We start from the raw sequence: 15,509 nt of genomic DNA on the forward strand, positions 1-15,509 counted from the left end.
GCAGTGATTTCTCCAAGTCCACTTCAATAATGGTTTATAGACTTTTCTTCCAGGAACATGTCCAAATCTTTCTCCTAGGACAAGCAGGATGGTAGTCCTCACACATGGGTGACAGATGGGGCCCGGAAAGGAAAACTTCTGTCAAGTTTCTAGAACTTTGACTAGCACACTGAGCATGCCCAGCATGCCACTATCCATGTGGGGTTCCTCTTCAGTCTCTCTTTTTCCACGAAGCTTTTGCATCACTGCTGCTGAGCTCGTAGCTAATTTTGCGGAAAACTCTCTTTCCATTTTTTCCCAGTTGCACCGGGTCTCTCTGTTTCCTGGGTTAGTGACTAGGTGTCGCGGTAAGTTTACGTTGCTCGTGGTTGATTACCAATGGGGCCGTTTTCCCAGTATCCGCCGGCCATCGACCGTGTGCAGGGTTCTTTTTCCCATGGCGTCGTCTGGTTTTTGTCAATGTCCCCAATGCCATCGGACCATCACGGTCCCCCCCCATGAAGTCTGTATTTTGTGCCTAGGGGCATTGCACGAAGTCAGGGTATGCGCCTTCTGTGCCCAGATGCCTCCTAAGAGCTGTCGCGTGCGTCTCGACAAAATGGATAAACTTTTCAGTGCCAAGAATTCACAGCCCTCGACTTCAGTATTGGAGGCATTGATGCCCCAGGGACGTGAGTCAGCAACTCCTGCTCACGTGTTGTCTTCTCCACCACCGAGTTCTCAGGTGGAACTGGGCGTGGGGGATCGTCCCCTTTCTATTTCTTCTAATTCCAGGTCTGGATCTTTGCCATCACCCTCGGCTCGGGGAAGGACCGGGCTGAGCATTGGGAGAAATCAAGAAAGTATTGCCATCACTCGCCATCTTTCCATGGCTCCAATCTCGGAAAGGCATTGGCACTGACTGAGTTGTCCCCGAAGTGGTCCTGGTGCAAGGAGGCTCCACCCTCCATCGAGACTGAAGGCCCGAGGCGATCTCCACTGGTTTTGGTGATGGTCAGCGATCCCCCTCAGGGCTCTGATGGGGATTCGATTCTGCCTCCTCCTCTTCAAGCTGTCCTCTCGTCGTCAGCATTTGAGGAGGAGTTGGAGTGCCATGTACGGTTAGCAGTTGGCGAGCCCTACAAGGTATAGAGCTGCCGGTTCATTTGGGACCACCATCGCTGCCGTAGCTGGCTCCATCGATGCTTGCACTGTTGCAAGAGCAACTGGATTTACTGCTTGGTGCCTTGCTGATGCAGGCCTTCCCAGTGCCCATGGCACCGAAGCGGTCTCTGCTGGAGGCTATTCTAGTGGCCAATTCCTCCAATGAGTTAGGACCATCGGGTTTGGTGCCAGTGGGCACCCTGATTCCCTTGGTGCTTCTGGTGCCCGCAGTGCTGCCGATGCCAGCGCACCCCTTGATGCCCACTGGTGCCAGCACCCGTACCTTTGGGGCTCCCAGTGCCTTCAGGGTCAAAGACTAGGGCCAGCATAGGGGCTCCACCTCTGGTGTCCCCGGGCGCTTTGAGTGAGGATGCCCCCAATTGACCATTGGGAGAGGGAGGCATCCCTGTCCTCTTCAGAAGACTCCAAGGTCCTTCCCTCTGAGCCCTCGCTTCCAGAGGAAAGGCGTATGTCTCCACAGGAAGACCTGTTTGCCGTTTTTTTGAGGGCTATTGTCAGAATCGGTGCCCTTCCAACTTTTGACTGAACAGGCACAAAATGCTGGAGAGCCTCCAATTTATGGATGCCCCTAAGGAAGTGGTAGCAGTACTGGTGCACAACATTTTCAAGGATCTGTTCGTCCGGTTGTGGGAGCACCCCATTTTGGTTCCTCCAGTTAACCAAAATACCAATGCAGTTTACTTGGTGCAACCTAGTTTGAGCGCTGCCATCTTCCACATCAGACCATGGGAGTGGAATCCGCTCTGAAGAAAGTTAAGAGGACACGGACCCATGCTTCGGCTCCTTCAGGTCGTGATCATAGGACCTTGGATACTCTAGGATGGAAAGTCTTCCAGTGGTCCATGCTGGCGGCTTGGATTGCATGTTACCAGTTATATATGGGCCAGTACTCCAGGAATCTCTGGAAAAAGGTTCAAGATCTGGTGGAATGCCTCCCTCAACAGATTCAGGAAGACTTCCTGAAGGTGATTCAGCAGGGACTGGAGTGTGACAAGCACGATATCCTGTCCACTTATGATGTTTTTGAAACAGCAGCGAGGGTGGCTGCATGGCCTGGGCTTTGGGCCTCGGACCTCCAGCCAGAAGTGCAGGAGCATATTGTGGACCTCCCTTGTACTGGTGAAAATCTCTTCGGAGATAAAAATCAAGGAAGCAGTGGCACAGCTGAAGGATTATCATGAAACCCTTCAGCATCTGTCAGCCAGCACCTCTGACCCATAGTCCTCGTGCAAGAAGCCATTAAGTCAGAGTTCGAGACTTCCTTTTTACCGCCAGAAGAAACATTATTCTCCAGTGGGTAGAGTGAAGTCACAGTGTGCTACGCCTGGGACACGAATGCGGCAGCCACACGATCTTTGGCCGCAGCAGAGCCCTGCCACAGGGTTTTGACTGGTTGGGAAAGAGTTTAAGCCAGCAGCCTGTCCCCGTGACTAACGACCCTCCTGTCAGAGGCCGCCTGCAGATCTTGGCAGACTGCTGGCGGACAATCACTCGGACCAGTGGGTCCTATCCATTGTTCGTCAGGGGTACAGACTGAATGTCCGCAGAGTCCCCCAAAATCACTTCTGTGCTCCTCATGGGGTTTCTGACGAACCAGCAAATACTTCGAGTAGAGCTCTCCGCCCTTATAACAGCTCGAGCTGTCAAACTCGTGCCGCTAAGTCAGCAAAGCACCAAGTTCTACCTCAGGTATTTTCTGATTCACAAGAAAACAGGAGGCCTCCATCCTATCCTGGACCAGAGGGCTTTGAACAGATTCCTCGCAAGGGAACGATTCAAAATGGTTTCATTGGGGGGGGGGGGGGGGGGTGTCCTGATCCCTCTCCTAAGGAAGGGGGACTGGATTTGCTCCCTCGACTTAAAGAACACCTATGCTCACATTATCATCTCTCCCAGCCATCAGAGGTACCTCCAATTCTTGGTGTGAGATGAACACTTCCAGTATCAGGTACTGCCTTCGGCCTAGCATCTGCACTCTGCATTTCACAAAGTATCTAGTGGTGGTGACTGCTTATCTCAGAAAGTAGTGGCTGCAGGTTTTCCCTTACCTGGACGACTGGCTCATCAAGAGCGCTACCAGGCCTGGGGCCTTGCAGTCTCTCCAATCCTCCATCAGGATTTTGGAGACCATGGGGTTTCTGATCAACTACCTGAAATCCCAACTGGTTCCATCCCCACAGCTGGACTTCATTGGGGCCAGATTTGAGCCAGAGCGTTTTTGCCCCGGTTCGCATAGGAAGGGCGAAGTCAGATAAATTTCCTGGAGCTCTGTGCGATCCGGTATGCTCTGTGGGCCTTCCGGGATTGACTCACTAACAAGGTAGTTTTGGTTCAGACCAACAATCAGGTGGCGATGTGGACTTTAACAAGAAGGGAGGCATACCCACCGCTTCCACTAGTATCGAAGACTCTCTTGAAGCTCAAACAAGATTGAGGAACCATGATCCTAATTGCGCCCAATTGGCCGAGGGAGATCTGGTTTCCCCTTCTGCAGGATTTTTCCTTCCAGGCGCCAATCAGCCTGGGGACCTCCCCAGACCTGATCATGCAGAATCAGGCCAGGCTACGCCATCCCAATCTCCGGGCCTTACCTCTCACGGCTTGGATGTTGAAAGGATGACTTTGCAGGCCCTGGACCTTTCAGAAGGGGTATCTCAGATCCTGGTGGAGTCCAGGAAACCTTCCACTAGAAAATCTTACAATCTGAACTGGAAGAGGTTCTCGGGCTGATATAAGGGACATGGGTTGGATCTGTTCCCTTGTTCCACCTCTCCGAGGTTGGCCTGAAGACCACCTCCGCGAGGCTCTACCTCAGTGCTATTGGGACCTACCACTGTGGGGTGAGTGGCTCACCCATCTCAGTGCAGCTGCTGATGGGGCACTTCATGCGAGACCTACTTCAAGTCAAGCCTCCAATTAGGCCACTGGCAGTATTGTGGGACTTCAATGTGGTCTTGGCCCACTTGATGAGAGCCCCATTTGAGCCCCTGTGGTGTTATGACCTGAGGTATCTGTCCTGGAAGGTTATCTTCCTGACTGCGGTCACCTCTGCAAGCAAGGTCAGTGAATTTCAGGCTCTGGTGTCGTACCCATCTTATAGAAAATATTTTCATGATAAGATGGCTCTGTACACACATCCTAAGTTCCTTCCTAAGGTAGTGAAGGACTTCCATCTCAATCAGTCTATCGTCCTACTCACCTTTTTTCCAAAGTTGCATTCATACCAGGGCGAGCGGGCTCTGCACACCCTGGACTGCAAGAGAGCCCTAGCCTTTTATCTAGAGTGTACAGTGGCCCACAGGCAGTCCAAGCACATCTTTGTCTCATTTGCCAAAAACAGACTTGGAGTTGCAGTGTCAAAGCAGACCTTATCGAACTGGTTAGCAGATTGTATTTCGTTCTGCTATGCACAGGCAGGACTACAGCTTGGTGGCCATTTTGAGGCTCATTCTGTACGAGCAATGGCAGCGGTTGCCCACTTGTGTACTGAGCTCATGGGTGAGATCTGCAGGGCTGTGACCTGGAGTTCTCACCAAACTTTTGCCTGAAAATTACTGCCTGGATAAGGACAGCCGACGTGACAACAATTTTGGTCAGTCAGTCCTCCGTAAACTTTTTCAGCTGTGAAACCCAACTCTGCCTACCTTAGGCCCTTGAGTTGGATTCAGATTGTCTCCCAGGTTGTAGCCGCATGGTTTGTTGTGCACATTGGCACCTGTTAAGTGCTGGCTCCTTATAGTTGGGAGCAGCCTATAGCTACATATTCACCCATGTGCGAGGACTACTATCCTGCTTGTCCTAGGAGAAAGCAGAGTTGTTTACCTTTAACAGGTGTTTTCCTAAGACAGTAGGATGATAGTATTCAGGAAACCCGCCTGCCACCCTACAGAGTTGGGTTTCTCTTGTTTATTTTATTTTTCATGAATTCTATGTGGATGCGTGGATAGTGGCATGCTGGGCATGCTCAGTGTGCCAATCAAAGTTCTAGAAACTTTGACAGAAGTTTTCCGTGTTGGGCTCCATCTGATGATGTCATCCATGTGTGAGGACTAACAACCTGCTGTCCTAGCAGAACACCTGTTACATGTAAGCAACTCTGCTTTTTTAAATCCAGCTACTCTAACAGCTTTTACCACATCCTCCAGCAACAAATTCCTGAGTTTAGAAATTAAGTAAAAAAGTATTTTCTATTTGTCTCAAATTTGTCTATTTGCCTAGTAACTTCATTGCATTTCCCCTAGTCTTTGTACTTTTTGAAAAAGTAAACAACCTATTCATATCTATCTGTTCACTCATTTTATAGACCTATATCCATATCTCCCCTCAACAGTCTCTTCTTCAAGCTGAATAGCTCTAACCCCTTTAGCCTTTCCTCATGAGGAACTGTTCCATTCCCCCTTCTATGTATCTTTTTCGAGTTGTGGTTACCAGAATTGCACAAAATATTCAAGGTGTGGTTGCACCATAGAGTGATTCAGAGGCATTATGATATTCTCTGTTTCAGTCTCCATTCCTTTCCTAATAATTCCTAGCATTCTATTTGCTTTCTTGGCTGCCACCGCACATTGAGAATAAAATGTTAACATATTATCCATGATGAGGCCTAGATCCTTTTCCTGGGTGGTTATAAGTAATTGTTCCACTGCTTTCTTTTGTTATAACATTGAAACACTTAGGAAATATAAAATAAAACTGAAAACCAAGGTACCTACATATAAGATTATGCAAAACTTATTTACAGCATGAGTTGTGTGCAGGCTACCATGTGTTTTTTCAGATAAGGCTCCAGCGGTTGAGTAGTAAGTCCCTTACAGAAGACACAGAGTGGGCAACCTCTTCCTGCCAACCTGGATGTTCTTGCCCCGCCTATTCCATGGTCCTCTAAGATGGGTGCTTTTGCATGGCGTGGATGGAGTGAATGTGGTAGGTAGGGCACACTGTGTGATTTTAGTCACAAAGTCTGTATTGCTTTAATTCAGGGATGCTCAAAAACCAGTCCTCAGACCCTTCCCAAGTTTCAGGTTATCCCTAATAACTATGATAAATATTTGCATACATTGGAGGTATGTTTAGCGCACACACACAATTTAGTGTTCATGCTATATTATTTATCATGTAGATGAAATACTTTTGTGTTAGTGTGTATGGTAATAGTGTGTGCACTATTGATACTACTGTTCAGCTAAAACATATTGTGCATCACCTGTGCCACTGAATTTTTTTTTTTTTTTTTTAGGTTTAGTGCATAGATCCCTTCTAACCATAACTACTACAGCTGGCAAAATATTCCATCATTTTATTACAGAGTACAAAAAAAATCTCTTCCTATGGAAATAGCAAAATCACTTTCCCCTTGATGCAAGGTGTCTGCAGGGTGACTACAGACACATGACACTCCCATGTGTCTGCAGTCACCCTGGTTAAAAAATAATCAGCTATGAGACCTCTATAGGGTCCTCCAATACACTTGCACAGTGCAACCAGATTTCTTCTTAAACATTTCTGCAATGCAAAGTACTTCTATACAAATGCTAGAAAGCTAAAAAAAATATGGGTGAACAAAAATGTTTGAGTTTAAAATTAAGTTGTTAGAATAGATATTTCAGAAATCTGGTAGAAGGATGGTAACCCTTTTTATGGGGATTTGAATATACAAGATCAAATCAACAAATGCCAAGGACTCTTAACTGAATATTCAAACCAACTCAAAAAGTTATCAAAAACATTGAAAAAGTTGTATTGTTGGAGATAAGAAGACAGAAGAAATTTCTGCATATTCAGTGTTGATCTACCTGCTTATGTTCCTTTAGTATCTGTTCTGGTCCATCAGATAATATTACAAAGCAGAAATAAAATATGGGAATTTAGAGCTACTCCACATTACCTCTTTTTACCCTTAAAAGATCCCAAAATAATATTATGAGTGAATCTACTTATATAGCATACATTATATAAATTGCAATCTGTTAAGAAACTTGCTTATTTCTTATCTATTATCAAGTCAGTATGACAATATATTATTTGATGTCTAAAATAAAGACGTCTTAATTAAACTTCTAGAAGGCATGGCTTCCTTTATTATTATAATTCCTGCTACAAAGTGACAGAGCTATTTATTTATGGATACTATAAATGACTGTTTTGAGAGCAGTTCAACCAGGTACAACTTGTTTTTAGATAAAACAATTCTTGATTTAGACCTGAGTAAAAAGCAGGATCTGATTCAGAAGGTAAGTAAAGATAAGCTGCTTAGTAACACTGACTATAATGTGGTCAAATATAACATCCTCATGAAAGAAAAACTTACAAAAATAAGTTTCACACAAATGTGAAACATAAATGTGCAAGTAAGAAGTTATAACCAGAAAGGTAAAATTGCTGGCAGCAGCACAGAATCTACTTAAAAATAAAAAAGGTTTCAAGATCAAATATATAGATGGCAGGTCATCGAACTGTATAACAAGCAAGCATCTTTAATGAATACTAATACAAAAACATGGGGCAAAGCAACATTCACATGGTGGTTCATAGGGCAGTTCATATAAAAATGTAGACAGAGAGCAAGCAAGTAATGGCATAACACAAATACTGCACAACCAATCAACAAGAATTGACAAACTGCAGCTTTTTCCAAGACTGATGCACTACTTCTTTGGAAGAAGAATGGCATGCTCAGTGTCAGCCATCTACCTTTGAAAGCTGAATGGGGACTGCTCAGATCTGCAGAGATCAAATCAATATTCGGCCACTTTCTGGTAACTTTTTGCTAATTTTTGTCAAAAACAGTGGGAACAATAGAACCCTCCCGCCACCAACTCTCAGACTGTTAAAACATATTGAACCCAGCTAGATTTTGAAAAGTAATTTACTCCCTACAAGTAACATAAGCTCCAAAAATGCAAAGACCGAGTTCAGGTATCCCTGCTTTAAAAGTATTCACTGGTCGGGTAGTTGAGTGAAAATCAAATTAAGGAGCTTTTCATTTCTTGAAACACAAACGTATGACTGATGGATGCAAGGTCTCTATCTGAAGATGAGAAAGAATCTTCAGGAAAAACAAACCACAAAGTATACATCTGCTGTGGATGTTTGGGGGCTGATGCATCTTAAGTGCGAGAAGCAGAAGACATAGAAATAATATAGAATGAAAGATTCTAAATTAAATCAAAATTCCAGCTTTCCTATATTCAAAGTTTGTGTTTTATCCATTATTCCCCCTACAGGTCACCCCAATCTTCTTGGAGGCCTGATGCTCTCATACCACTTCTGTTTAGGGTAGTAACCACCGCTCTTGCACAGTGCCTTCTTAGACGTTCAGTGCAGTCACACCACTACTGCTTTGGCTTGTAAACTTTAAAAACTTTTATAACTGTGAGGCGACACTTTTACACTGCTAAGAACTGCTACTCTAGAGGAATGTATGGTGCAAATTCAAAGAGATCAGCTTTTCTGTACCACAGATTGATTTTCTGAACATTATACAATGGCCTTTTGCAATATTCTTAAAACAAACCAATCTTATTCAAGTTTATGAAAGCATACCTCCTTAAAACATGGTGAAGAATTTCTTATTTGTTCAAGCATGGCCCATTTGACTGTTGCCTGTCGAATATTCCCATCATACTCTCTAGAGCTCTGAGTACCACTAGGAGTGCCTCGAGACCTCTCATAGCCTGGTTCATTGAAATAGGGCTCAGATACCAATATGAGGGACTGGACAGACACCAATACCTGTGAAAGAAGGGAAGAAATGATTAAACTTAAATAGATTTGGTGAATTAAAAAAAATCTATTGTGTGACAAAGTAGTCAACAGAATTTATCAGTAGTAGAATGGATAAAAGCTTTGTTTCCTTTTTAAAGGAGTTGAAAAGCTGGGGATCCAACAGAAGCAGGGTCTGCAGTCCCCATGGTGGAGAGGGAATCATGGTCAGCTCAGAGTGACACCTCATGGCTGGATTCAGGACCCATGACTGCAGAGTTCCGGATGGAGACCTGGTGCATGGTCTCTGGTGCAGGGCTATCATAGCAATGACTAGATGAAGTATGTTGTGGGGTGTGGTGGTGGTGGTGGGGGGGGGGGGAGTGGAAATATAAAATATGGGGGAAATCCATGGGTAGTTGCAAATGAAGGTTTATTGTGTCAGATCTCAGTCCTGGTTCCAACTGGGATGAAAGTACAAAGGAATAACAGGAAACTGCTGGGTTATGAAAGAAAAATAGAAAGTGAAACCGTGTCACAAATTTAAACCTGGAAGCATACCTGAAAAGAAGACATAATTTGAATAATCAATAGAAAATGCACAAAAAAATAAACAATTTAACTATCAGATTACTGAAGAAAAATATTTCCACTGGCATTACTTTCTTCTGTTTTTATTCACTAAAATTACCAAGACTTGCTAAAACTAAGCTTGATAGCATGACTTATTTAAGAAGCTGAACCATATTCAAAAGGTGATGAGTCACAAGGCAGTTTGATATTTTGTGGAAAAACACATTTCTTTTAATTTTCTATAGAGAAATAGGACTTAGAAGATCATGTCTGTCTCCCCTTCCCCAATCACTGCTACACCCTGCAGCTAATTTCATACAAATTTCTGCCATGGTTAATAGAGCATTCAGTGACCTTTAACTCATTCTCCATTTTCTATTGAGAAATGGTCTATTTCAATTCAATTAAACTTCATACTGTGATGTCATTGAGCATTTGTAAAGCTACCCTGTCACTGGTTAATGCCTAAAGATCTCTGATTACATAGTTTGAAATATGTCACTCAAATCAACTCTCTCTAAAGTAAAACAAAGAAAACTTGAAAACCTAGGGAGGCAAGCGCACACTGTAATGTCATTGAGGATTTTTAAAGTTGCCCTGCCTTTGGTTAGCTGTCAACCACATGCAAACTTTTATATCAAAAAAGCTAACCAACATCATGAAATGTTCACATATTCATGTTTGACAGTTTTATCTCCCATCTTAACAGTTCTTTGGGTGCTAAGAAATGAAATTTCAATGCAAGACTTCAATGTACTACTGCATCATGAGTTGGACTGTTGACTTTAGCCAGAAGTTGAAATCTGTACTAGTGGATACCATGACTACTCTGGGCTGCTGTGAATTATAGAAATTTAACAACTCTAATGCAAATGCCTACTCTTGCTTCTCTGCAACTTACAACTCCTTTTCAGGAATTGATTTAAGCTTTATGCAAAAAAGGGAATTTAAGCAGAGTAACTAATGCAATTGTCTTAGTTGTGGTATTTCAGATCATTTGCCTCTTCAAATTGAAACACTGGTACAAAAGTAGGAATTTACTCTTATATGGAGAACGTATGTCTGAACTTCTTGCATCTTTACAGAACAGTGTTATATTTTGATGAATATGAACCTTCTATGAGAAATTAAAACACTCCTTGGGAAGCTTCTAAGGTTGTCCTCAGGGGGTATGTGATTGTTCAAGTTCTTATGCAAGAACGCTTTAAAATCCTAAAAATTAAAAAATCCAGACAGGATGCCAAGGCAGAAAAAGTAGAGGAAGTCTGATCCCGGGTAGCAAGGGTTGTGGGGGGGTGGTGGTGGTGGAGGGGTGCAAGCTGCATGGTCATCACACTTCCAGAGGAAGAGGGTTCCAGATAAAATGCCCAATACCACTGATCCCATGTGTGCTATGCTGTCCTAAGGTGACATCTCCTGTAATATTTAAATAAAAAAAAAATCTGGAAGAACTATATTAATATTTAGTCCTTGCTATACTCTGAGCAGAACAAACCATCTGGGGTGGCTAAGGAAAATGATAAAAATGGTTACAAGAAGCCATAAAAATTAAAAAAAAAAAAAAAAATTTCAAAACTGATCTGCTGCCTTTCACATTCTTCACAGTGTTGTGATAGCATGGTATGTGGACCAGAGATTATCTCATTAAGTATCAAGATACAGCAGCGAAAGCCTACCGCCGATATAGAGGCTGGGCATGGTTGGATTATGATATCAAACTCAGAAAGCAAACAGAGTAGGATAAAACAATTTCCTGGGGCCATTTGGATATTGCCTTGTGGCTCGAGGAAATGACTCCAATAAGACCTTTACATTACTCATTCTCCAGCACTCCCTCAGGTAAAGGAAATCATAGGCCCTCTCTCCATGCCCACCTTGGGGAGGTGGGTTTGTAGACTACCACAGGCCACTGTTTCTGGGGAGCAAAATGCAGATTTTGGCAGACCTGCTCAGGCTGCAGTGCCCAGCACTCTCGTTACCTGCATGAAGCCAGCAGCTGACAAGCAAAATCAGTTACCTACCCCACCCCACCCTTGGTTATGGCCCCGGGTTCCCATTGTAATTAAGGTGAATTACATTATCCCCTATCATGGGCCCAGAGTTTCCATGTCAGCTAATAATGCTAGATCCATTACAGAACACAGGGAGGTTGCTCACAAGAAAATACACAAAGAAGACTCCTTGGGCCTTCCTGAACGGCCTTTCAGGAAGAAGCCTTTATAAGTCTTGATTGTATCCACCCTGGGAATTGTCCCCAAAGAGGAGTCAGGTGAGTTCAAGCTCATCCACAATTTATCATACCCTGAAGGTGTCCGAGACAATGATTTCATACCTGTTGACCTGTGTTCGGTGCAACATGTGTCCTTTGGGCTTGGGCTCAATGCTGGCCAAAATTCAACAAAGAATCTGCCTCCAGGCTGCTGCCAGTGCACCCTTCCTCATTTTGATTGCAGGGCTTTGATTATGAAGGTAAATATCATTTTGACAATTTCATGCCCATGGGTTGCAAGAAGTCTCAGGAACCTGCACCCGACTGTTATTCTGGGAATGGTGATTGAAGCACATACTAGGGCAGAGCTTTCCAAACTTTTCATGTTGGTGACACACTTTTTAGACAAACATAATTTCACGACATGGTAATTCAGTCTACTAGTAAACCAGAGGTTAAAGGTTAAACGAACGAAACATATTTCGACAATTTATGTATGTTTCCTTAAATATATACATAAATAAAATGTTTCACAACACAACCTATCTCATGAAAACCTTAAATTTATATTAAAAATATATATTCCAAAATTCATGTTATTGTTATAATTTATGAGAAACAATAATAAAACAAATTGTCTGTCCCCCACACACTCATCTCTCTCCTCCCCCCAGCACGTCTGGCCCCCACAAACTCATATCTCTCCCCCTCAAGCACATGTCTGTCCCCCCAGCACGTTTGCCCCCCACTCACTCATCTCTCTCCCCCCAGCACATGTCTGGCCCCCACACTCATGTACCTCGTCTTTTTGATTGTTGCCAGTTAAGTGCTTCACTCCCTTCCATGATCACCAGACACTGCTGCTTGCAGTCAGTACTCCTCATGGCCAGGCCTCATCGGCAGCAGCAGCCAATGCAAGGATGGCTGGGCTCGTTCCACCCACCAAGCCCCCCAAAAAAACGCGATTGACAGCAAAAATCACCCAATAATAAGCAACCCATAAACTGAAAAAAAAAGTGAATCTCTAGGAAAAAAAAAGCCCAAACTCGCATCAGAGTTGACCGGGCTTGCGCGACACACCTGCGCACTGCAGGCGACACACTAACGTGTCCCGACACACAGTTTGGAAAGCTCTGTACTAGGGTGTCCAGGCTGCCAACTAATAAAGTGCTGGAGCTTAGAACACTAAAGTAGTTCCAGTCCCAGAGGAAAGACATTTCCAACACAGGTGCAAACCTTGCTGGGCTACCTACATTTTGCTTGCAGGATAAGGTGCTTTATAATGGCCACAGCAGGTATACACAATAAACACTTCTTTCTAGGTCTATAAAGGGGAAACCTTACCTTTTGAGATACCTTCCTCACATCTTTTGATGGCAGGGCCCTGTTGCAATGTGATCCATTATTTAACAGCAAACTGAGTTGTTCACTAATACCTCGAGGGGACGTGGATTTGGTGCATATTTAAAGGGTGCTTGGCGCATGGAGGCATAACCTTAGAGTGGCAGTTAGCCTAGATCACAAAAGTTATCACATTCTTGCAGTTGTTCCCCACTGTTGTAGTGTTGTACTTATGGGAAGCTGATCTGGCAAACTAATATGTGCTCGTCAGATCAGACAACAGAGCTGTTGTGGAAGTGATAAACAATATGTAAGCTAGAACTCATGAGGTAGTAAACCTTTTGAAATAGTTAGTTCTGTCTTCGCTAAATCATGTTTAGGGCATTCTACATTCCTGGAGATACAGAATGAAATTGCTGACATTCTCTTTTGCTTTAAGAGGTCTACTTTCAGTTCCCTTGCTCTAAAGGCTAATGAGAAAGGCACAGCAGTAACTGAGAAGATCTGGAGGCTTGCCACTCGGGGGAGGGGGGGGAGTGAAGGATCTGATCATGCCATCACTTTTGGCAAACACTCACAGGATATATTGGTGAGCAGTGGCTTGATATGAAGGCTTTCCTGGAACAACTGGGCTCATTCCTCCAGTGGTTGCTATCCCAGCAGAGCCTTAAACACTTCATACTTGAATGGAAGGCATGGGGATGTCCCTCTCCATCCTAAATTTATGATTTCTAGGACTTTTTACTAGAATCCTCAGGTGTCATGACCCCATCTAGGATTTTGCTATTAAGATGCTCAAAGGATGAGGAAAGAGATCCTCTAGACCTCAAGATAGCAGAAAGCCTTTAACACAGTATCCTGGAAAAATGCTGTGTGCCTAGCCTTATATATGTTTCAACCATTATGGGGCTTTGCTGTTCACATGCACCATTTCCCTCAGCTATTTTGAAGTCTTTAGAATCAGTAAGTTTGGTCCCTCCATGTAAACATACTTGGTCTCGGCTGGCCTTTTAGCTTGCGATGTGTTGGTCTTCCAAGGGATGCTCCGCATAATGTTGCACAGATCCAATACCAACCGGCTGGTAACGTAACCTCATAATGTTGAGAGGAGTAACAAAGGCTTGCCCATTTGCTCACTCTAGAATCTCAACAGCTTTCCAAGTGCTAGACCAATTTCCAGCCCTTGGTTTCTAGTACATACCTGAGGGAGCTGGGTTAACCAATTTTCAGTTTCATAGAGTTCTGAAGTTGACCTCCGCCAAGCTGAGACTGAATCAGGGCCAGTTCAGAAGGCAGTCTTTCTGGATAGGTGCAATCACCTCACATCAATCTTGGGAACGTTGCACAAGGCCATCAGGAAACTAAGCAGATGGCAGTCTTACTGTTTCAGACTTTATGTGCGTCCTGTAGTATCAGTTTGTAACCGGTCATTCTTTTTTTTCCTCATTTTTTTGAAAACTTTGAGCAAGTGAAGGCGGACCAATGCATGTCCATACAGTTTGGATATGTGGTCACTCTTACATCTTTTGGGTGACCAAGAAAACATTCATGGGGTCAACAGAAAAACACCTAGACCTAGTGATGTGGGGGAAAATGCCTACAGTGGATCAGATCCAGGGGAATGTTATGTGACTAGCTACTGCCGCACTTGCTACACAGAAGCAAATGCTTTGCCCTGCCAGTCGTGCTGACCATGGGCAAGTCACTTTACCTTCCATTGCCTCAGGTACAAACTTACACCTGAATGCATTAAACCATGATGATTTTTCACAGGAGGTGTCCCACTATTACGAGGGGGTGTCGCTGCAATAGTGGGGCCCCTTCCTTGAAAAAACATTGTGGCTCTATGGCACATTCTTTTGTCTCATGCCCAAACACCATGAGACAAAAGAACATGGCTAGCTTCCCTTTAAGTACGATGGTGGCCCCAATCTCAAGGGACCACCATTGCCTTAAAGGTTCAGCTGCTTAAAAATTTGCTGGCAAAAAGAAAAGTTGAGTGGGGGTCTGGGCTGACTCGTGGCTCAACCTGGGGCCATCACTAAGAGGTGTACCCAACTCCTCAAAGTTAAAAAAAAAAAAAAAAAAAAAGGGTCCTGTTCAAGCATGGTGATGGTGCCTCCCCAAAGGTTACAATAAAATGCTTTTGGGTTTAGGGTGCCCCCCCACCTCAATATTAAAGTTTTTGGGTTATAGTGCCCCCCCAGGTACTCTTCCCCCAAAGGTATAAAAATAATCATTGGGAATCAGTGGAGGTATCACCCTTCCTTTCCCTCACCAAAGGTATTATAAAAAGTCATTGGGTGTTCAGAGATCCCCTCCACATCCCAACCCCACTCCCACACCTTTAAAATTAGAAGGTCTTGCGATGGGGCCCGTGGTGCCCCCTAGCACCTGGTCTGGTTGATGCCATTTTTCAAAATGGCGCAGACCTAACCTTAAGCCTACATACTGTTAATGCAACTCCATCATTGCTCTCTGCTTCAACAGCAACTGGTAACAGGGAATTGGATTCAGACAG

The 15,509-nt window shown here is 44.1% G+C and overlaps 1 protein-coding gene across 5 annotated transcripts in view; it reads right to left on the reverse strand.

Annotated features, from left to right (window-relative positions):
* BIRC6 (baculoviral IAP repeat containing 6) overlaps positions 1–15,509 on the reverse strand; it is a 1,045,545-nt gene that overhangs the window by 45,869 nt on the left and 984,167 nt on the right. For all 5 annotated transcript variants that reach the window (XM_029593898.1, XM_029593899.1, XM_029593901.1 and 2 more), the window contains exon 72: positions 8,707–8,895. In XM_029593898.1, coding sequence (XP_029449758.1) covers positions 8,707–8,895 — 189 coding nt within the window. The remainder of the gene's footprint in view (positions 1–8,706; positions 8,896–15,509) is intronic.

This window comes from Rhinatrema bivittatum, chromosome 3 (genome assembly GCF_901001135.1).
Source record: "Rhinatrema bivittatum chromosome 3, aRhiBiv1.1, whole genome shotgun sequence".
Taxonomy (NCBI): Eukaryota; Metazoa; Chordata; class Amphibia; order Gymnophiona; family Rhinatrematidae; genus Rhinatrema; species Rhinatrema bivittatum.